Source organism: Hemitrygon akajei, chromosome 10 (assembly GCF_048418815.1).
Source record: "Hemitrygon akajei chromosome 10, sHemAka1.3, whole genome shotgun sequence".
NCBI lineage: Eukaryota > Metazoa > Chordata > Chondrichthyes > Myliobatiformes > Dasyatidae > Hemitrygon > Hemitrygon akajei.
In genome coordinates, this window is record NC_133133.1 from 56,394,005 (window position 1) to 56,416,632 (window position 22,628).

Genomic DNA, 22,628 nt, shown 5'->3' on the forward strand with positions numbered 1-22,628 from the left:
GTCATGGGATTAGTGAATGCACTTAGAGTAGTCTGGATAGTACATTTTGTAGATGGTACCAGTGTGGCAACTCTGAGCCAGTGATATACAGATTGAATGTTTTGGGTGAGTAGCCATTAAGCTGGTTAATTTGACCTGAATGGACTTCTTGAGAACTGTTGAAGCTGCATTTACCTGAGAAAGTGGGAGTTGTTCCTTTGCACTTTTAAAGTACCTCGTAGATGGCACAGAGAATTTGACAAAGGACACCCAATCTCTGACCTATGCTGATGATCTCAGTATTATGCAGAAGTTCGCTTGAGTTTCTGGTCAGTACAGATCTCTAGGATGTTTATAATTTTGATCTTGGTGATCTGTAGTTTCATTGGATGTTAAGAGTTAGTGATTAGTATCTTGCTTGTTATCTGGCATTTTTATGGCACAAATGTTACTTGCTACTTACCTGAATGTTGTCTGTTTTCCAACATATAAGCATAGTCTGTTTCATTTTCTTATGTTACAAACTGAATTAAAATTGTGCAATCATTAGCAATCACCTACACCACTACCCCTATGTCCAGCGCCCCATGGCGGAAGGAAGGTCATTAATAAAGCTGCTGAAGGTGGTTCTCCTCCAGTGATGTCCTGGGCCAAAGATGGTTGACCTCCAATAACTATGCTCATCTTTCTTTGAGGTCTGCTTCATGTACTGGAGCGTTTTCACTTTGATGCTTATTGACTTCAATATTTCCAGGATTCCTTATTGCTACACTAATTCAATGCTGCCCTTGTCATTTGTATCTAACCTCTGGGAAGCAGCTCTTCAGTCCATATTTCGACCAAGTAGTACTGTCAGACCCCACTTGGAGTCCTGTGTTCAGTTCTGGACACCTCACTACAGGAAGGATGTGGATACTATAGAGAGTATGCAGTGGAGATTAACAAGGATGTTACCTAGATTGGGGGGGGCGTACCTTATGAGAATAGGTTGAGTGAACTTGGCCTTTTCTCCTTGGAGCGACAGAGGATGAGAGGTGACCTGATAGAGGTGTATAAGATGATGAGGCGCATTGATCATGTGGATAGCCAGAGGCTTTTTCCCAGGGCTGAAATGGCTAACCCAAGGGGTCATAGTTTTAAGGTGCTTGGAAATAGGTACCGAGGGGTTGTCAGGGGTAAGTTTTTCATACAGAGAGAGGTGGGTGCATGGAATGCACTGCTGGCGGCAGTGGTGGAAGTGGATACAATAGGGTTTTTTGAGAGCCTCTTAGATAGGTACATGGAGCCTATAAAAATAGAGGGGTATGTGCTAGGGAAATTCTGGGCAGTTTCTAGAGTAAGTTACATGGTTGGCACTGGGTCTGTACTGTGCTGTAAATTTCTATGTTCTATGTGCAAGGCTTTGGTATGTTCTAGAGCTGAGTGTTCCTGGCAGATCACAAACTGGGCATCAGTGAATGAGTGCCATTCTGTAGCATTGCTGACACCTTCCATTACTTTGCTAATGATTGACAGTCGACTGATTTGAGTAATAAATAACTGGATTGTTTTCTGGTTAACAGGACAATTCCACATTGGCAGGTACGTTTCAGGCACCTACAATATAGTTCAAAAATACAGGTCCACAACTCTTCAGATGTTTGTTCCCTTAGCCTCTGATGTATTAGCTGTTGTTAGCTTTTTTTGTTGATAATAAGTAGAGGAAATTAAATTGGCAATTTAATTGGATAGTATTTTGTAAAAAAACAGTTTTAAGCATTTATTCGAAGTGAAGATGATGCTGTTTTGAGTTGCAGTGAGATAGGGGATGGAGAGAATGAATAGAGGTTAAACTGAATGTGGGGTGGAGAATTCAAGCGACAGAGAGCTGGAAGCTCAAGGTTACCATTGTAGACTAAGTGTAGGTTTTGCAAATTGGTCACTAAATTGCTTCTCCAGTGTAGCAGAAGCCATGAGGATTAAATGCCATTCACTAACTTGGAAGAAGTACAGTTGAATTGAAATCTGTTCGAACATTTACAGTCAGGTCTAAAATAAGGAGTGGTTGCTGTGGATTGATATGAACCTGCAGTTCCTGCAGGAAACTGAGATGGATTTTTATTTGGCAATGTGAATCTGGGGACTACAAGGACAGGCCAGAAGTTCAGTATCTTCTGGTGAGTGACTCACCTCCTGACATCCCAAGCTTTTCCACCCTTTATTAAGAACATTAACTTGACTGAACTTGCAACTGTGACAAAACAGCCTGCTTGGCTGGCATCCCATCCACCACCCTGAACATTCATTCCTTCCAGCAGAAGTACACTGTGGTACAGTGATACTATCAACTAAAATTCACACAGCTCCCTGGCTGGCCTCCTGTGACAGCATCTCGAAATGTACAAATTCCACTGCCAAGGACAAGAACAGCAGGGGCATGGGAACACAACAACCTCCAAGTTGCGTGCTGTGCTGACTTGAAAATGTATCATTGTTCTGGCATCCTTGTTCTAAATTCTTGATTCTGTGGGGCAAACTGATGCAACTGTTGAAGGAGGTGGCTCACTGCTGACAAGGAGAGGCAATAGATGTTGATCTTGCAATCAATCCTCAGAACCCAGTAAATAAGAAAAATTACAGTGTCTCGAGGATCAACCTTTTAGTCAAAAAGTCCTGACTACATTTATTTAGAGATATAGCACCATTGTAGCCCTTCATTGTGTAGCTGTAGAGCATACAAGTCTAAATCTCACCATTCTATGATGTGCAGAGATACGACCATGTTTTTGAATACATGGCCTTGTACTTTACACTATCTCCGATTGATTCTCGAACACTCAAATTAGTTGAACTGCTGAGGAATGGTGAGACACGTCAAATGAAGCTGCAATCTTAGAAATGGAGTTGGTTTATTATTGTCACATGCATTGCAATCCAGAGAAAAGCCTGACTTTGCATACTGATCATAACAGGTTAAATCATTACACAGTGTATTGAGGTAGAGCAAAGCAAAAACAATAACAATGCAGGATAAAGTGGAACAGTTACAGAGAAAGAGCTGTGCAGGGAGGCAGTAAAGCGCAAAATCATAACAAGGTAGATTGTGAGGTCAAGAGTCCATCTTATTGGTGAATCATTCAGTGGTCTTATGATGAAGGGGTAGAAGCTGTCCTTGAGCGTGGTGGTACATGCTTTAGAGGCTTTTGTATCTTCTGCCCAATGGGAGAAGAGAGAGTGTCCGGAGTGGGTGGATAGGGTCTTTGATTGTGCTGGCTGATTTACTGAGTCACTGACGGGTATAGACAGTGTCCATGGAGGGGAGGCTGTTTTCTGTGATTTGCTGAGCAGCTCTCTACAGTTTCTGTTGGTCACGGGCATACTAAGCTGTGAAATTCCTATCTTCATCTCTTGAAATTTCTCACACTTAATTGGCTCTCACTTCCTCCAAATTACATTTTGTCCCTGTATATAATTGAGGTGAATTGCATTATAAGATTCAGGTACATTTATTATCAAAGAAAGTACAAATTTTACAACCTTGAGATCTGCTTGCTCAAAGTTAGCCACAAAGCAAGAAACCTGAAAGAACCGAATTTAAAGAAAAAAAGAATAAAAATTAAAGACCAACACTCGATGTGCAAGAGAAAAAAAACAAAATTATGCAAACAATTGAAGTGAACAACAGCATTCCGAACCAAAATCGAATCCTCAGATCAGATCAGCGTAGGCCCAAAGCCTCGCTTAACAGTTCATCATATTAGCGGGCACACAATGCAGCAGCTGGGGCAAAGTTCATAGCCTCAGCCCATGGGCACAACCATCGTGGAGAAAGATGCAAAATCGGCTCTCATTCCAACCGACACCCTGTTTTTTCAGATTATCTGGGCCAGCATTTAAATTGTCTAAACGACACATTCTACCTCACATTTGGACCCAGTCACAGCTGCAGCAAAAGGCTCCGGGCCTAGAACATGATGCCTAGCAACTCACCCTGAGCCCAGATTTTGTCACCCAGCCCGAAGCCGCTCTCAAGTTCCTCAATTCAGCTTGGCGCCCGGAATGATCCAACCTCATACCCAGGCCAGTTGTACAAGCATCAAAATTGAATCTCCTCTGCCAGGGTCCCAACTTCTCCTTACCACAGAGCAATCCAGCCTCCCTCCCAGGTCAGCTGTACTGACATTGGAACTCCATTTGCATCGATTCATCCCTCGAACTCACCTCACCATTGCTCACCCCTTCACTGTGGTGATAATTTCAAACAATTTACCTCAGAAAAGGTATTTTTAATGATGTTTTTAGTCAGATTTCTTAGCTTTTTGACCACCAGGTAGCTGGCAACGGTCTGATCCACCCTCTTCTTGGATCCACACTCTGGCTGTCAGCTTTGAAATTAGACTTTTGATATGCGGCCCAGAGTTGAGATGTAGAGAATTCCAGGATCTTATACAGCATCAAAAACACAATAATTGTAGTAGTTTTAATCCAACCACATCTATGCAATGAGGTGATACAGTAATTGCATCTTTGGTCTAGCTGAATTAACAATTGTATCAATTTCTGCCTTTCTTGGTTATTAAGATACACAAAAAATTACATTAATCAGTTAGATATTATTCATGACAACACTAATCAGAGCCAGGACAATTTTTTTCAGTATGTAGTCAACTGTTCCTGTCCATGAAACTGTGCAACAGTCCGCCCACAGTCTGATTTTGGGTGTGGAAGGCAGAGGTGGCTCCTTTATTTGAATTATCATCCAGACAAGTTATGAAGTAATTTGCCTCTGGAAGCTGGGAATCTGATTCTACAACATAGAATAATTAAGTGCCTTGCAAATTTTGATTGCATGCAGTTGTCTATCTGTTTGCCTCTGATTCTGTGTATCTAACTAACTTGCTCTCTCTTCACTTTTATTCAAAGTAAAATATCATTGTTGAAAATAATTCAAAAATCTGGCTAGCTGCTAATGATCAATACCCCACCTAAGTTATATAACTGGTCTGTCCAGATTCTACAGGATTTCCTCTCAAGAACATTCTCTGCAGTATGCTGAATGAGGTATTTGCAGCCATAATGCTTGAATTCTTTATAAATTCTTATATATTCACTATGAGATACTTGAGGTAATGCATTGAAGACTTTTTGATGGTGTAGTGTGCATTTTGGAAGTGAGCAGCATATAAAATGGGCTAACTTGCTTTCTACCTCCTGCCTAACCTGAAATGTATTTTTCTACATCTGTAATGCCATGTTTTGTATGCCTCTTTCCTTCTGCATACTGAATTATAGACAGTATAGAGTTTTTGAGTGTATTCAGTTCCAAGTCTGATTTTTTTTAAAAAGTTATCTCAGAGGTGAAGTGAACCATACCAGAGCAGGGTGGAGGGACTGTTTGCCATCATTTCTTCTCGTTCTTATATTCTTGCCACACTTGAGTCTAACACAGCTCTGTCCTTGTGTTGCTTTTCCTTTCTAACCGGGTCTAGTTGGAATCAATTGTTTGTTGCTGCTTTGCCGTGTGGCCTATAGCTCCCAAATCCAATAAGATTTTCATGGCTATCTGCAACCTGTCCACTCCTGTTGCTGAGTTAAGCCTGGGCCTAGTGTAATATATATTCATATTTATGATGACACTACCCAATTCAGTTGGTGTTATTTTGATATTTGAATGGGACTGAGCCAATTCTGGAAGCTGTGAATCTACAATGTTCTTGCTTCTAGCTGCCCAAATGTACAAATATTTTTCAATCAAAACCTAAGATGGATTTATATTCTGGAACCTAAGTGTTCAGCATTACATCCTTTTTATGCAATTGTTGCTTCAGTTTTGATTGTATGTTGTGATCCTGGGGTGACCCTCAAATTGGTAAAATAACGGCAACCGTTGATGCAAAAATAGCTGTGTTAAGTACTAATGGTAACTGAGGCAGATGCCACGTATTCTGTGCATAATGTGCCAGTAGAACTTCTCATGATTTCCATGCTAGAGAGCAAGGTTCCAAGCTTGGTGCAGGTTCTTCTGTGATCCTTCAAAATACAAAGGAAATTTATTATCAGAGTACATAATTGTCACCATATACTACCCTGAGGTTCATGTTCTTGTGGGCATTCAGAGTAAATACAAAGAAACACAATAGAGTCAGTGAAATCACACACAGCAAAGGTGGAGAGATAGGCAATGTGCAAAAAACAAACTACAAAAAAAAAACCAAACAAACAAGCAATGTATATTGAGAACATCAGATAGCGAGTCCATAAGTTGTTCAGTGCTGGGTGAGTGTGGTTATGCCCTTTGGTTCAAGAGCCTGATGATTGAGGGGTAAAAAACTGTTCCTGAACCTGATGGTGTGGGACCTGAGGCTCCTGTACCTTCTTCCTGATGGCAGCAATGAGAAGAGAGCATGTGGTGGATGGGTGGGGGTTCTTGATGATGGATGCTGCTTTCCTACGACAGTGCTGCACGTAGATGTGCTCAATGCTGGGGAGGGCTTTACCCATGATGGACTGGGTCACATCCACTACTTCTTGTAGGCTTTCCCATTCAAGGGCATTGGTGTATCCATAAGAGGCTGTGATGTAGCCAAGCAGTATGCTTTCCACTGCTCATTTATAGAGATTTCTCATAATTTTAGATGACATGCTGAATATTTGCAAACTTCTTAACAAAAAAAGTACAGACTCTGCCGTGCCTTGTTTGTAATGGCGGGCACTTGCATGCTGGACCCGGGTCAGAACCTCTAAAGTGATAACACTGGGGAATTTCAAATTGCTGACCCTCTCCAGCTTTGATCCTCTGATGAGGACTGGCTCATGGGCCTCCCGTTTCCTCCTCTTGAAGTCAATAATCAGCTCCTTGGTCTTGCTGGCATTGAATGAGAGGTCATTGTTGTGGCATCACTCAGCCAGAATTTCAGTCTCTCTCCTATATGCTGATCCATCACCACCTTTGATTCAGCCAACAAGAGTAGTGTCGCCAGTAAACCTAAATATTATATTGAAGCTATACTTAGCCTTATGGCTAAAGTATAAAGTGAGTAGAACAGGGGATAAGCACACACCTGTGCTGATGGTGATTGTGGAGGAGATGTTGCCAATCTGACTGACTGGGGTCTACAAGTGAGGTATTGAGGATCCAGTTGCACAAAGAGGTATTGAGGCCTAGATCGCAGAACTTATTGGCCCACAGAGCGATCCAACCCATTAACATGAGTAGGTAAGCCGAAGTTCTCATGTTTTCTGCCTTGTGAGTAATGGTAGAATAATTTCTAGTTATTAAAATTAACCGCTGATGGTCAGCTGCTTTCAGGTTGACCCTGTACACTCTGCCCCAAAGAAGTGTTGTCATTACCAAGATATAGATTGGTAGGAACCTATTGGATTCTGTTCCTTTTAACCTGTCAGAAATTTATTCATCTGCAGATTTTTTTCTTGTTTGTGATTAGAATTTTATTGTTCTGTACAAGAATCCGAGCAGTCTCAACACAGACGTGGAGAGTATGTCTCCTGTTGCAGATGAATGTCAGGCTCAGAGTAATTGTTTCAAAATAAGAAACTATTCATTTAAGATAGCAATGAAGCAAAATATCTTCTTGGAGTCCTTAAAACTTTAAAGAGGAGAGTTCAGCTTTATATATCACATGTACATCAAAACATCGAAACATGCATCAAATCAAATCAGCAAGGATATGCTGGGCAGCTTGCAAGAGATGCCACACTTCCCATGCCAACCTAGCAGGACAACAACTTACTTACTGTGACCCTAATCAGACATGTTTAGAATGTGGGAGCATCTTTTTTGCTCCAAAGAGTGGTGACAAGGGTATTTCAATATTTTAAAGCAGTAGGTATGATCAGCTATGATCGTACTGAACATAAGTGAAGGTTTGAGAGGCCAAGAAGTCTTTTCCTGCTCCTCATTTATATGTTTGTGTAACTAAAATTGCAGATTTGTGTGACCAGTTAAAAGAGCTTTTCAAATTGGCCTCTTTTAATAATGGACTCAGATCTGCCAATAAATCAGCCTCGCTCCCAATATTATCAACAATAAACACAAAGTACACTGCAGATGCTGTGGTCAAATCAACACGTACAAACAAGCTGGATGAACTCAACAGGTCGGGCAGCATCTGTTGAAAGGAACAGTCAACGTTTCGGGCCGAGACCCTTCGTCAGGACTGGTTGAAGGGTCTGTCCTGACGAAGGGTCTCGGCCCGAAACGTTGACTGCTCCTTTCAACTGACGCTGCCCGACCTGCTGAGCCCAATATTATCAGGTGTGTGAATTTGATCAAGTGAAGGTGTTGCTAAGAATGAGTTCTGATCTTGATATCTTCTGCCTTCTTTATAAAAGTATTTGTAAGAGATGGGGCCTGCTGACATCTTCATTGTGACAGTTATAGCATCCCTGTACAAACGTGTTAATCAGGTTCTTTTGTTGGCACGGGAGGGACATATTTATCATGACCAAACAATTAAGGCATTTAGATTGGTAGGTGAGGCAAGGCCCTGCCTTTTATTGCTAATGCAGTTTCTGTTGTTCTTATGGTTGCTAGTCACTACCAACAAAAATAGTGTGTTGTTGGAATGTCACCGCTGAATATGAATTCATCTGGATACCCGAGCAGAGTGAGGAGTGCAGTAAAGGTGTTGAATTCAATATGGAGTCTGTTGTTATTGAAATAATTGTCAGGAAATTTGTTTTAATTGCTAAAAATCAAAATAAAGTAATTCAGTAATTGCAGAGCAGATGTTCTATGAAGCGTCTTCTCATGGCACATAAATTAATGTTCTTCAAGGTAATCACAAAATCATTATGATTTACAAATTTCAGATTTAATGTCATTTTCCATACACAAGTGTAAAGGAGAACGAATTAATTGTTACTCCAGATCTGATGCAGCACAAAAAAACAGTAAGATAAAGAACGCAATAATAATTTTAAAAAACACAGTAAATATAAATACATAAGATAGCTTATACACAGATTGGTTGTATATCCATAAAGTGATGCTAGGCACAGGAGTGTTTGTACATATGGTGACTGACAGGATGTAATAGTAGGGTAGTGGTGGTTAGGGGTGTGGAGGGGTGAGTAACTTGGTGGAGGTGTTGATCAAGCTTACGACTTGGGGAAAATTGTTTTTAGAGTCTGTTGGCCTGGAATGGATGCTACATAGCCTCCTCCCTGATGGAAAAAACAGTCCATGAACAGGGTGGGTAGGATCCTTCATGAAGTTTCTGACCCTTTTCCAGCACATTTCTGTACATATGCCCTTGGTAGTGGTAGGTTGGTGCCAGTGAATCATTGGGCTATTTTGACAATCTGCTGCAGAGCCTTCCAGTCTGCCACAGTGCAGTTTCTGTACCAAGCAGTGATGCAGCATGTTACGATGGCCTGTACTGCACATCTGTAGAATGATGTGAGTGTGGGTGTACCTAGTCCAGCTCTCTTCAGGAAGCAGGGGCATTGCTGAGTTTTCTTTACTGTGTAGGATGTGTTCTGGGACGCACTTCTGCTGTGCCACTGATGTAAAGGGGGCGAGGTGTGCGTTCACCCGAAGGTGATAACCATCTCCTTTCTCTTGTTGACATTGAGAAAGAGGTTATTTGCTTAGCACAAGGGTTTACAAGTGAAATCAAGTGCCCTTCATATTAAAAATTTGGTCAAATGCCTCAGGAATATATAGATTTAAGATTGATTTCAGGAACTTGTTTATTAATGGAATAATTAAATTGCTTTACCTATAGGACAAACACCTTATAACCACATTAGGGCTTGTCCAATAAACATCTGTACAGTTTTGTTGTAGAAGTAGATTATATTTGATATTCCCTCATTTTAGAAGTTTTAGACTAAAGAGCAGTAAATTTTTTGAGTTCCTGTTTTGTGTGTTTTGTGTGTTTTGCTTTGGATTTCCAGCATCTGAAGATTTTCTCATGTTAGTAAAATTCACATTCACAATCCTAATGCGCATTTACTTTCAACTCTGGGATTGTGGAGTTAGCCTTTGTCATACATGTAACCACCAGGGTGTGTTCTTTCCTAGGATCTAACTTGGTGAAATGTGTAAACAGAATGGGCAGTTGTGAGTTGAATTGTACAAGCAGATGGGCAACAACATGACGTCACACTGGACAACAATTAATGGACATTCTCACGAGTCAAAGTCTGAACACAGAGATTGGGTAGCCTCGTGAGTTAATGCAGAATTCAGTTGGACTCTGAACTGTTAAGGTTAGTAACTATACAGCATTGTCCACCAACTTTGATATTCATTATCCTCTTCAGAAAGAATTTTGACATCGACGACTTTCCATTTATAGTTTAACTCTCTGTTGCAGTATTGAAATTTCCTTCAGTTGCCCCAAGGAGATTGTTACAGTTGTTAGCTCTTCTGGTGATTGCGGCATTATGTCAAAGCAGATGGAGTTGGTCAACTTGTCATTCCTCACAGAAAAAGAGAAGGATCTAATCATGAGAGTTCTCATCCGTGATGAGCAGCTGCGGACGCTGGAAGAAAAGCGGATAAGGTAAGAAGGAGAGAGTAGGTACTGGAATAATAACCCTGACTAGTTCTAAACCCTTTCAATATGAAGTTGCAAGGTTGCATTCTGCAAATTTTCACCCAACATACCATATGATATTGCACAGAAGACTGATTATCTTACAAAGTCTAAAAGGAAGTTATTTGGCCCATTGGATCCATGCCAGCTCTCAAGGGAGCAATCTCATTCCTTCCCTTCCTTTCCTTTTCATTTCCCTACAAGTTATGCAGCTTGCATTCTCTCACATAAGCCCAACTACACTCTGATTTTTTTTTACCATTAGCTTGCACTAAGGGAAACTACAATTGTCAAATAACTTATCCTTGCATACTTGAGATGTGAGGAAAAATTTGGAGCAGTAACGATGTGAATCAAAATCAGAATTGGGTTTAATATCATCGGCATATGTCAAAGGTTTAAAGGTCCATTTATTATCAAAGTGTACAACTCTGAAATTCTTCTTCTCCAGATAGCCATGAAACCAAGAAAGGAAAAGAAAAACGACACGATTGTCTACCCTCAAATCCACCCCTCCCCCAGCACAAAAAAATGAACAAAACAGAACAGGCACATCAACCCCACAAATCCCCATACCCCCAAAAAAATGAGAAAGATCGAGTTAAAAAAACACAGAATACAAAAAACTGTAAGACTGAAAGAGATAGTCCACAGTCCAAGTCCACATCCAAAATACATAAAACCTGGGCAACATTCTCCCGGCACAGCGGCAGGCTCTTCCCTCTCAGGCCTCAGAGTGATCCCCAGTGATTATAAGGCAGGCAGCCACCCATCACCCTCCACATTGGCCTCGATGTTTCAATCTCCTTCATCACTTTGATGTGCAAACAATGCAAATTTTAATCAGCAAAAATGGAGTCAAACAGTGGCTCATGTCCCATCCCCTATCCCGCAGCCTTCTCGCTATGAGGTTTGTGCATGCTGCCTCTGTCTCCCACAACCCTCTTGGAGACTGCAGAGCACAGAAGCACCTAAACGATCTCCAAACTCCTGCATACTCCTCAATGTTTCAACCTCTCTCATCACTTTAATTGGTGAACAATGGAAGAGTTAATCAGCAAAATGGATTCGAACTTCAGCTTGCGCCCCATCCTGCAGCCTGCCTGCTCTCACCACCTCTGTCTCCCAGAATCCTCTCTGAGACTGCAGAGTGCCGGAACACCCAAGCAATCTCCAAACTGCAAATCACAGACTCCATGTTCCAGAATGACATTAAAGATGAAAAGCAAACATAAAAGAAGTGAAATATATGGTTTTGTGATCTACCCAGAAAATGTCGCCCGAAGGAGCACTGTACCCAGGTGCCTCCTGGACCGGAAGATGATGTGAAATTTGTTAACTTTGCAGCAGCTGTACAGTGCAGTGCATGATAAATATAGAAAAAATATAAATTACTGTAATTATATACAAGTATCTTAAATAGTTAAGTTAAAATAAGTAGTGCAAGCAGAAATAAAAGGAAGTATTGAGGTAGTATTCATGGGTTCAATGTCCATTTAGAAATCAGATAGCAGAGGGAAAGAAGCTGTTCCTGAATTGCTGTATGCGTGCCTTCAGGCTCCAGTACCTCCTTTGTGTTAGTAACAATGAGAAGAGGGCATGTTCTATATGGTAGGGGTGTAAATGATGGACACCACCTTTCTAATGCACAACTCCTTGAAGATGTGTTAGATACTACAGAGGCTTGTACCCACGATGGAGCTGACTTATTTTACAACTTTCTGCAACTTACTTCATTTTTGTTGCCCCCCCCCCCCCCCGCCCCCCGCAGCCTGTCAGAATGCTCTCCACGGTACATCTGTAGAAGTTTTCAAGTGGTTTAGGTGACAAACCTAATCTCCTCAGACTCCTAATGAAATATAGCCGCTGTCTTGCTTTCTTTATGGCTGCATCAATATGTTGCGTCCAGGTTAGGTCCTCAAAGATAATGACACCCAGGAACTTGAAACTGAACACCACGTGCAGGCAGCACCGGAGAGATCCAATTACTGAAGCTGTGAAAAAGCAGCATTCTGGCCCACCTACCCACCTTTCCCTCTTTATGTAACAATAACCTCAGCCATCTTTGTTGGACAAACCTTTTTCAGCTTCCCTTACAAATGCACCTGCAGAAATAGTAGACAGCTGGAGTCATACTCTGGCAATAGATTGCTGATCTTCTCTCTGAATGAGAAATCCCAAAACTTTGCTGATCAATTTTGAGAATATTTAGGAAATAGATGTGAAGGAAATTTCATTTTCAAAACTATAATATTTCTTTTGCAAAAATCACACCCTGTATAACTGGCTGTTGAATCTTTTACACCTTTGACCACTTGAAACAGTTTCTCCAATATTTTTGCACAGAATAAGAAGCCCTTGTTGCTCAGCTAAGCTAAAATAGCATTTAAAAATGAAAATACGTAGACTAGAAATTTCAACATGACTCACACAGATGTCAGAGTCAGATGACTCCATTTGTCCATGCGGTCTGTTATCTTTTAATTTGCATATAAATCAATCCATACTCTTAACTGAAGCTGTACGTGTCATGTCAAGGTAGACATATGTATATTCCTGTGTGTTCTTAGAACAACTTGGAAAATTATTTTAGAAATGAATGCTAACCCTGATCAAGATATGACTTCAGAATTATCTCCCAGGACAGTCGTCTTAGCTTTGCAGATGAAAAGGTGGATCTTGAACCATGATTAAATCTTGCAGTTCATTTCCTTCTCTTTCATGAAGTACTTGTTTAATTTTGGGCAAAGTTTCTGCTCTGTTACTGAGCAACTGATTATTGAAAACCAGTAGCATTTGTAATTGGTCCAAATTCCACATTTACAAATCAGTGGGAATTTAGCCACCTACTCCATTTTGATTTTTTTTCTTGCGTTTGGATTAACTGTTTAACTGTTAAAGTTATTCAGATTTCTGATAATGATGTCTGACAATTTGGAAGTTGCAGTGCCTCTTTACAGCACTTTTCTACCTCACCCTTCCATTTTGTGCCTCTTGCAGTTTGTATTGTCACTCTTCCACCCTCCGCTCCTCTCCTCAGCTTGCTTGCCCAGAAGTCCCTTTCCACCTTGCTAAACCTGTTCGCAGCAGTACTTCGGCTGTCCCAGCTGTAAGCTTGTTACCACTAGGAAAGTTCAGGATATCAATGAGTTCTTCAAAGCAGCAGCCAGTAACATCAACATGGAGGCTGTTACTGAAGAATCAGGGACTGACACAACCCCATCTGCTGTCTGAGCAGACACAGCGCCAACTTAAACGAGGCCTGGGAATGTGGACCTAACGGCCTTGGATTGGAGTCTATGGGATGTGAAGCCCTTGGACAGAGACTCAGTAATACACCAGGCTCAGTCAGATTTTCCAATGTTAGATCATCACCAGCACTTTACTCCACTGATGCAGAATTAGAGTCCTGAGCTGAATGTGGGCACGGGTCAAGACTCAAACTTGGAAGATCAGACTGAGCGGCCTCCATGTTGATGTTGAGGGCTGCTGCTTTGAAGAACACGTTGCAGTCCTGAGCTTTCCACGTATCGGTGGCAAGCTTACAGCTGGGGCGGCTGAAGTGGAGAGAGAAAAGGAGGGCTGCAGGGCGTATGGGCTGGATGTTATTGATGAGGCACGTGGTGACCACTCTAGAGCTAAACAGTACGTGCAGCCTTGTGAGGGTCATCCACACCGAGAACACATTCTGTTTAAGCAGAAGGCTTTGTGTGATATCGTCAGGGTAAAAGTTAATAAGGTAATTGATGTCCTCTGTCAGTGCAGTCTTATTTTCTTTGGAAAGGCAACAAGTTAGCAATTGTCCTCAGCACTTCCATGATCACATTTTGTCTTGGCTTTTCTTTCCAAAGGAAGTTGAAGATGGAGCTGCTGGAAATCCGGCGCAAGGGAGCCAAACGTGGAAGTCTGGAGTACAGTGATAAGACTTGTGCGCGCTGTCAGGAGAGTCTTGGCCGCTTTGTCAAGAGTGGGCGTGCGTGCAATCAGTGTAACCACCTGGTGTGCAAGGACTGTGGTGCTGAAGATGCCAACAGCGTATGGAAATGCAACGTGTGCATCAAAGAGTCGTGAGTGTGTTCATACTAACTAGTATTTCCTTCAAAGGTAGAAGAGCTAGCCTGCTATGCTTTTTAAATATAGTATAGCAGCAGAGCCCATGTATTAGCGGGATGGGTGACACAGATGAGCTCTTATTCGGAGTGAATGGACTGAGCATACAACATTACACCATAACGGAGTTTATTTTTGTTCTAATTGAGTTCTTTCTTGTATAATTGATGTTGAGGTAGTTTTTCCTGTGAATGTTCTATTTCTGATGCTGTGTATCCATGATGCTTCCGCGTTTATGTTTTTCATCATACTTGTGCATATGAACAACAAACTCACATTGGAGGCGTTCTAAGAATATTCTACCCGAAATGCAAGGAAGAAAGGAATGGCAGGTTCATACTGAGTTACATTGTCTTCTATTTTTCAAGGATCATACTTTTCCCATTAGAGAATGAGGGAATACTTTGACTGAAAATAGGCTACTCTCATCTTACTCCCAAACCTGTCAATGTAATTGACACTAAAGGTCCAAACTCTCAGTTCTTTTTGAAACATTGGTGTCATGATGAGATATCTGAAGTTCAGTTGTTCAAGAAGGAGGGTCGTTTCTTCAAAGTCCTGGAATAGATGTGACTTTATGAAATTATTTGCCTTTTACAGATTCTTCACCATTCAGTGCAAGATGCTGTCGGGAGTGTGCACATTTTAAATGAATTGGAAGATGTAGACATTATAGTGTTTAAGTATAGAATTATAGAATATTTCTCCATATTCTCAAGTGACAGGAAAAGAAAGGAGTGTGTTATCTCTGCTTATTTGGAGTATGCTAATCCCAGATAGGCTTTTTGTTGCAAGTAATTGACCTTCATATAATATCGCTATCTAATAAACCAATTTGCTGGCTTTCCTAAAAGTTTTTGTGGAATTCTTACTCCTTTATATGGCTTTTGAGTAATGTACCTGCATTTTTCAATTGATTTATTCTTGTAAACAACAAGACTAGCATCCAGCAGCCATTTTAAGCAAGGCTTCAGATGGAGGCCAAGTTGGATTTCTCTCAATGTAAACATATGCTATTTTAGGGACAATAAGTTTGGAATTAAAAGGGGAATTGATCTTGGTTGATCCAATAGCCATTAGTATTGTTTCAATTTGTAATGCAAGGCCTAGATTAAACTGAATACAATTGAAGACAGATATAATGGAATTGTACCCAGCTAATATAATCATTTGTTGTTCACCAGAAAGCTGAAGAAACAGACTGGAGATTGGTTCTTTGAACACCGAATGAAAAGACACAGTGTTGATTTTGGTAGTGATATAATAAGAGCATCACTAAAGAGAAAACATGGGAGTAAGTAATTGAGGGCTCCCTATTTTCATGAATGATACCTGTGCTACGTATGCATATTTACATGCAAGCTCAGGCTAAAAGATGATGAGCCGCCTGATTGACTTTCCATCTTACGCCCTCTGTAAACTGTAACTGGTCTAGTCTTCTGGTGTCTTTGTTCAAATTTGCACTAAGTTGCAATTTTCTGTCACCCTGTGCTAACTACACTGAGTGCCAGTTAAACCATGTCTTAACTTCACAATTGTTGTCCCTGGTTTCAGATACTACTTCCCTATTTTGATAAACTTCTACGGCACCTCAGGATCTTTGCATTCTTCTGAATCTGGCCTCTTGTACAGTTCTGATTTTAATTGGATCATTCTCTCCTTAGTTACACAGAACACGTCAATTTCATCAACTTTTCTACCTACTCCCACCTTGCTCTCAAATTCACTTGGACCATTTTTGATACCTGTCTCCCTTTCAGGAGAAAGACCTGATTAAACTATTGATCTCCAATTGACTTGATAATAAATTTACCTTGAACTTTGTTGATCTCAGGAGTCAAACTATCTCGTCCTGCCCTTGAAAGCACACCGTTCCTTTCTCTCATTTCCTTTGTCCTTGCGCAATCTGTTCTGAGATGAAGCCCTCCATGTCAGAACATCTGAGATGCCCTCCTTTTTCAGAAAACAAGAAAGGACTTAAATCAGCATTTCAATGGCAGGAAGAAATTCACATGCATGCATTCTAATCTTGTTCATTGCATTCAGTGTTCTCAATATGACTACCGATACATTAGTGAGATCAGATGCAAACTAGACAGCCACTTGTGTGTGCACCTTTGCTCCATCTGCCATGGTGTTCTGGAGCTCCCAGTTTCTGGCCATTTAAAGCAAACTTTTGGTTACCTATCTCAATGATTGCTCAACAGCTTGGGTGTCAAATTTTGTCTGGTTTTCATTCCCTTACTCTCCCGCCAACCCTGTGAATTTTCTAGGAATGTTTTACTCGGGGGAAAGATGGTACACTGGAGCCCGTTGCTTGGTTCCATTAGTAGAGTACACTTTATTCTGTAAGCTTTACTGAAGTTACTGTGCTGTACCCGCTTATTGTGATGTATTGGAACTGTAAAATCTGTGAGGGTTCAGGAGTGGAGAACAGATAGACCATGGGTAGTAAAAGGAAGTAAACAACTCCCCAACTTTTTGTTTACTGTCTAGTAAATAAGCGAGAGACGGCGGGACAGGCATTGCTACAAAAGGTACTGGCCAATGACGCAAAGACAAATACTGAGGCAAAGTCACAGCAGAAGGTCTTTGAAGATGAAGGCAAAGGTTCTGGGTGAGTGTAATCGTCTAGCACCTACACCATTAACTTTGTTTTTTGTTTGGAAAAAGAATATTATACACATTCAATCTATTTCTGAATTTGATTCCTCAGGCCCATATTTTATCATTGTTGTTAATGCCTCTGTTTTATTATGTTGCACATTTGGTGTCTATAATAAGAATTTCTACCCTGATATTTCTATTTGGGTTTGGAAGTAAGCAGGGGAAAAAATTAAAAGCATGCATCTTTTCCAAGAAAACAAAAGTTAGGAAAAATGGGGAGCGCTATTCAAATCCCTGACAGTCCTCAGCTTCAGGAAGGGTAAGAATTTGATGAAGTGAAAAGAATTCTTTATCTCAAAATTTACAAATTTTTGTAAAACATGGTAAAGTAGAAGGTTTACAAAATCAGAGAGGGCAGGGAGGAGGACTAAGATGATCAGAGGATAAGTAGGACTAGACCACAGCAAACAATGGGAAGAGGAGGAGAAAATAAGGCTGAAATTTGTTCAAGAGTTCTGATGCATGTTATTCTGCAACTTCAGAGGAACTCCTATGGAAATTTTAAAATAGTCACAAAGTATCTGGCAAAAGGAATATGCTAATTTCCTTTTCAAAAGGCATAGCAAAATCTTGATTTTGTAATTTGATCATCAGACCATAGAAAAATGTGCTGATGATGTAAAAGTCCCTGTGCTTTATTGCTTTGAGTAATCAGATGAAAAACATCATTCACTCATTTGGTGTCAAACTTGGGCAGGCTTCATTGTGAGCTTAATATCCACAATGTCAAATTTCTCCATCATCTGATCCATGATCTGAGTCTAAAAGCTTGAATTTAACCATTCAGTGTCATAATCTGAGTGATTTCTTTTCAAACTTGACCATTCACAACTGCAAGGCAAGGACATACAATGCAGTGATAATGTTAACCAAAATCAAGTGAGCCCTTGAAATTTTTTCCTTTGCAGTTGTATTTAAACAAAAGAAAGGATCCAAATAATAGAATTAATCTGGTTATTAAAAACTAAGAACAATTCAAAAAGTTACCCACAGAGTTGGTTTCGATCTACAAAATCCTCTTTTGACTATGCAACACGTCTGAAGAATGAAATAGGTAATATGTCCAATGGTGGTTTACTGACAAAACAGTAAAAGTAACCAATCCTCATACCTGATTGAGCCTAGTGACACGATGTCATGACAACAACCTTTTTCTAAATATTAGCAAAACAACAATGCTGGCCATTGCATTCAAGAAGGCGAATAGTGCACATTTTCCTGTCTTATATGAATGGTGCTGACGACGGATGGTGATGGGCAAGTGTGGAGAAGAGAAGAGGTTAGAGGGGAGCCAGAGGGGGAACTGGAAGAAAAGGGAAGGGGGAGCGGGATAAAATACCAGGTCCGAGAAATCAATGTTCATGCTATCAGGTTGGAGGCTACCTAGAGATGGAATATGAGGTGTTCCTCCTCCAATTTGAGGGTGACCTCATCTTGGCAGTAGAGGAGGCCATGCACCGACATGTTGGAATGGGAATGGTGATTGGAATTAAAACTGTTGGTCATCTGGAAATCCTGTTTGTTGCAGAGGGAGCGAAGGTGCTCGACAAAGCGGTTCCCCAATCTATGTCTGGTTGCGCCAATGTAGAGGAAGCTGCGTTGGGAGAATAAAGCAATAGAGTACAGCACAGAAACAGTCCCTCTGGCCCACCTAGTTCATGCCAAAACCATTTAAACTACCTACTCCTGTCGACCTGCACCAGGACCATAGTCCTCCATATCCCTACAATATATGTACCATTCCAAACTTCTTTAAACGTTGAAATTGAGCTCGCATGCACCGCTGGCAGCTCGTTCCACACTCAATGCTCTGGATGTAAAGCATCCTTTACCTTCTATCATGCTGTTATAAGATGATTGAATGGTTCCCTACTGCAATAAAATGAACTCTTAATTCATAATCTACCTTGCACGATAGTGTCTACCTGCACTACACTCCTCTGTACAGTGGCACTTCATTCTGCATTCTGTTATTATTTTACCTTTTACCACCTCAACGTGTCATAGTAATGAATTGATTGGTAGTGACGGTGTGCTTCACTGTATATGTGGCAATAATAAACCAACTTACCATTTTATTTTATCTGTTTTTCTGCTTTGTTAGCAATCAGTCAGAAACCCAAGAGGCTGATGATCAGCTAAGCGACACAGAGTCCACTGGACACCTGAGTGTCAGCAGCAACAAGAGCAGTATACACTCTGCCTCTAGACACAACACACCCAAAAATTCCAGGTGGGCAACCATGGAGAATCTGAAATTCCATCAAATTCATTGAATGTGTATTAGGACATGTTATTTTCTTGTAGCATGACTTTCTGACTAAGCATTAGATATTCTGTAATACCAGCTCTTCATATGGCTTGCGTTACATTTTCCTTGGCAACGTATCTGAGATATTATGCAGTAAAGCTCTACTAATCCACAGTCCCAGTCGTTTAGAAGTCCTGAAGGCATGGCACTTGGTTCTGTTTCCTGCTCCCTATAATTACACCGGGATTCTGGTACCCATGCTCTCTTTCAACGGATTGAATTTTGTTTCCCTTAAACTCACGTGGCTCACTGGGGAAAATTATACTACAGTGTCACACCTTCAAGAAAATGAATGGAAAGGATAAGGGTGTATTAACAGTCCTAGTAAACAACAATCTGGAAAATCTACCCCTCTAGTACCAACAATGACCCAGGTTTTGTGTACTATGTCAAAATCACTATAGAAATGTTGGTTTTGTTGCTGGAATAATCACCTCATTATTTGGAGGATGTTGTGTGGGAGTCGGAATAAGAATTGGGCTTGGGGTTAAAGCAGGGAATGGGGTTTAAGAGCTGAGAATAAGAAGCAACAGGACATAAAAATTGAGAGATCTACCTCAAGTGCACAAAAAAGGGAGTCAATCTGTTTAGCTTGATTATATTTGCAAAATATGCTTCATATGAAGGAATTTCTAGTTCAATGCACATTCAAGGCCTTGAAGATGCTGGTGAAAATGAAGTAAATTCTTTTCTAAATTCTAAATTCTATTCTTCTCAGCACCCTTTGGTGTTTTAAGTGAAGATTTCTTGGCACCCTTTTAGTAATCTGGTTCCTTTCCACTTCTGTTCACCTTCAGAAACTTAAGGATAACATTAAAGAGCAGGAATTCTCACAAAATCTTCTCTTCTTTGGTCCCAATGCATATTATACTAATCTTTCAACCAACCCGAGATCAGCTAATCAGTACTAAAAAGTAAACCTGAAGTCTTCCCGGTTTAGCTGTATTCCGGCTTTATGAATTCCACCTTTCTGTGGACTGACCAGACTGGCAGTTCTTAAACCGTCTCTAGGGGTTGAAGGCAACTTGCTTCTGCTCCTATTTTGTGGATTCTGAAATGGCTAATGAGACAAATGTGGGAACTACTGGCCCCTCTGCAAAAGGAGTAAGATGTGATAGGGTGAGTAGGTCCTTTGTGAGGTGATGTATGCCTCTCCATGATCTCCACTTGCCATCTCCACTTACGCTCCCAATGCATGGCCTTGAGGTCCCTCGACACCCTCCTGAAATCACTTTTTCCAGGGAGTCAGTGAGTATGTTGCACTTTGAGGAGGCTTTGTACACATCCTTGAGCATATTTCTCTTTCAACCTGGTAACCTCCCATAATAGAGTTTAGAATAGTATGTCTTTTCAGGAGGCTAGTATCAGGCATTCAAATGACATGGCCAGCCCAATGTATCCCAGTGAGAGGTTGCTGAGGACGTTGGCCTGAGAGAGGTCACTGACACTGGGTAGTTTATCCTTAAAGCAAAGTTGAAGAACTTTGCAGGCACTTCATTGCTGTATTTTTCCAATGCTTCAAGATGCCTATTTGTGGCTGTCTGGATCTCAGAGCTTAAGAGGACAAAGATCCCTACTGTTCACAAGAACATGAGTTTTTAATGGCAGGTTTGAGGTCTTGATCTCCAAATGCCATTTCCTTCAATCAACCAAAGGCTGACATATGCACACTTGGTGACTAACCCAAGCAAACAGTACATGTTGTTCAAAGGTATTTCATTATTCTGAAGTGAGAACGACAATTGCCAGTTGCCAGCAATAACAATGCAAATAGAACCAAAGTCACACAAAACACCTGCCACAAACAGTGTTTATCCAGTGAGGTGAGTTTGATTAAGCAAACCTCTGCGAGTGCTGTTTGCTGGAGTCCACCCACTTAATAAATATTGTAAACAACAGATGTCTGAAATTGGACTTTGGAATGAAAATGTATCATTTGTGTGAATTTGTTCCATTAATTTATGTCATGAGTTATAAAATGACCCCAATTTGATTCAGTGTGTTGTGGTACCTAACCTTGGACGTATTGTAGAGTCCTTGAACAAATAAACCTATCATCATGATTACGTTGCTTTTAAAATGAATGTGAGTGAAAAATATCATTCAATAACTGCATCAGGTTAAGAATGTAGATCCTGAGTACTGCACCAAAAGTATTTTTATGTCCTTTCTTAGTATTTTATCCATCTTTATCATACATTCAGAAAAAAAGCAATATAAACTATAGAAAAGTTTTAGATCATTTTTGGAATTCCAACAACCCTGTGGGTGGGTGGGCATTTACTGCCATGGTATTAGTGAACTTTCAATATACTTTATTTCCTGTCTCTATATTTTTCAGGCGGAATTCCTTAACTGAAAGCAGCCTCGGTAATGTGAATGGTTTTCCTGCTTCCCGGCCTGTTGTCACAGGCAGCATGACTCTTCCAGTCACGTCAACGACACCAGCCAAAAACAGAAACAACCTGCCATCTGACTCAAACAATGTACTGCAATACACTCTCCTTGCACTATTTTACTTCTTGGTGTACGGGTATATCTGCCAAATCTATATTTATTGCTCATCTCTCAGTATTCTTGAAACCACTAAGTGGTCAGTTAAGGATACAATAGGAGTCCACCACAACATCTTTATGGAATCACATCTGACAAATTAGATAATCCTCTTTGACCAACTGGGACTTGCAAGGATGTTTTGTGTATAATCTATTTAAATTCTACATGAAAGCTTTTCTAAAAGGCTTGAGAGGTGTAGCTACAAATAGGTCATTTGAAAAAAAATGACAGAACTACAATAAAGTACTTTTAAGATGGTAAATTATGTGGAAGTCTTTTTCTTATCCAAGGGTTCTGCTGTTCCCTTACTTTGAAATTGACAGGAGGTTACCCCTTGGATTCCTAGTAGCTGGTACAGAATTCTCTGAGGTTTATGTAATGGGTGTTAAGAGATTAGTCCAGGGCCCTGTTCCCTTGCCTGACTCGGTGAGGAATCCTGGGTCAGGGTGCATTTTGTGCCC

General features: G+C 40.7%; 1 protein-coding gene across 4 annotated transcripts in view; it reads left to right on the forward strand.

The window, feature by feature from the left end:
* sytl4 (synaptotagmin-like 4) overlaps positions 1 to 22,628 on the forward strand; it is a 73,110-nt gene that overhangs the window by 18,974 nt on the left and 31,508 nt on the right. For 3 of the 4 annotated variants that reach the window (XM_073058344.1, XM_073058343.1, XM_073058346.1), the window contains 7 exons: positions 10,007 to 10,194; positions 10,302 to 10,490; positions 14,375 to 14,590; positions 15,818 to 15,927; positions 17,130 to 17,250; positions 19,405 to 19,533; positions 21,953 to 22,097. In XM_073058344.1, coding sequence (XP_072914445.1) covers positions 10,372 to 10,490; positions 14,375 to 14,590; positions 15,818 to 15,927; positions 17,130 to 17,250; positions 19,405 to 19,533; positions 21,953 to 22,097 — 840 coding nt within the window. In that variant the 5' untranslated portion in view covers positions 10,007 to 10,194; positions 10,302 to 10,371. Of the gene's footprint in view, positions 1 to 10,006; positions 10,195 to 10,283; positions 10,491 to 14,374; positions 14,591 to 15,817; positions 15,928 to 17,129; positions 17,251 to 19,404; positions 19,534 to 21,952; positions 22,098 to 22,628 lie in introns of all 4 variants that reach the window. The other variant, XM_073058345.1, reaches the window with a different exon arrangement.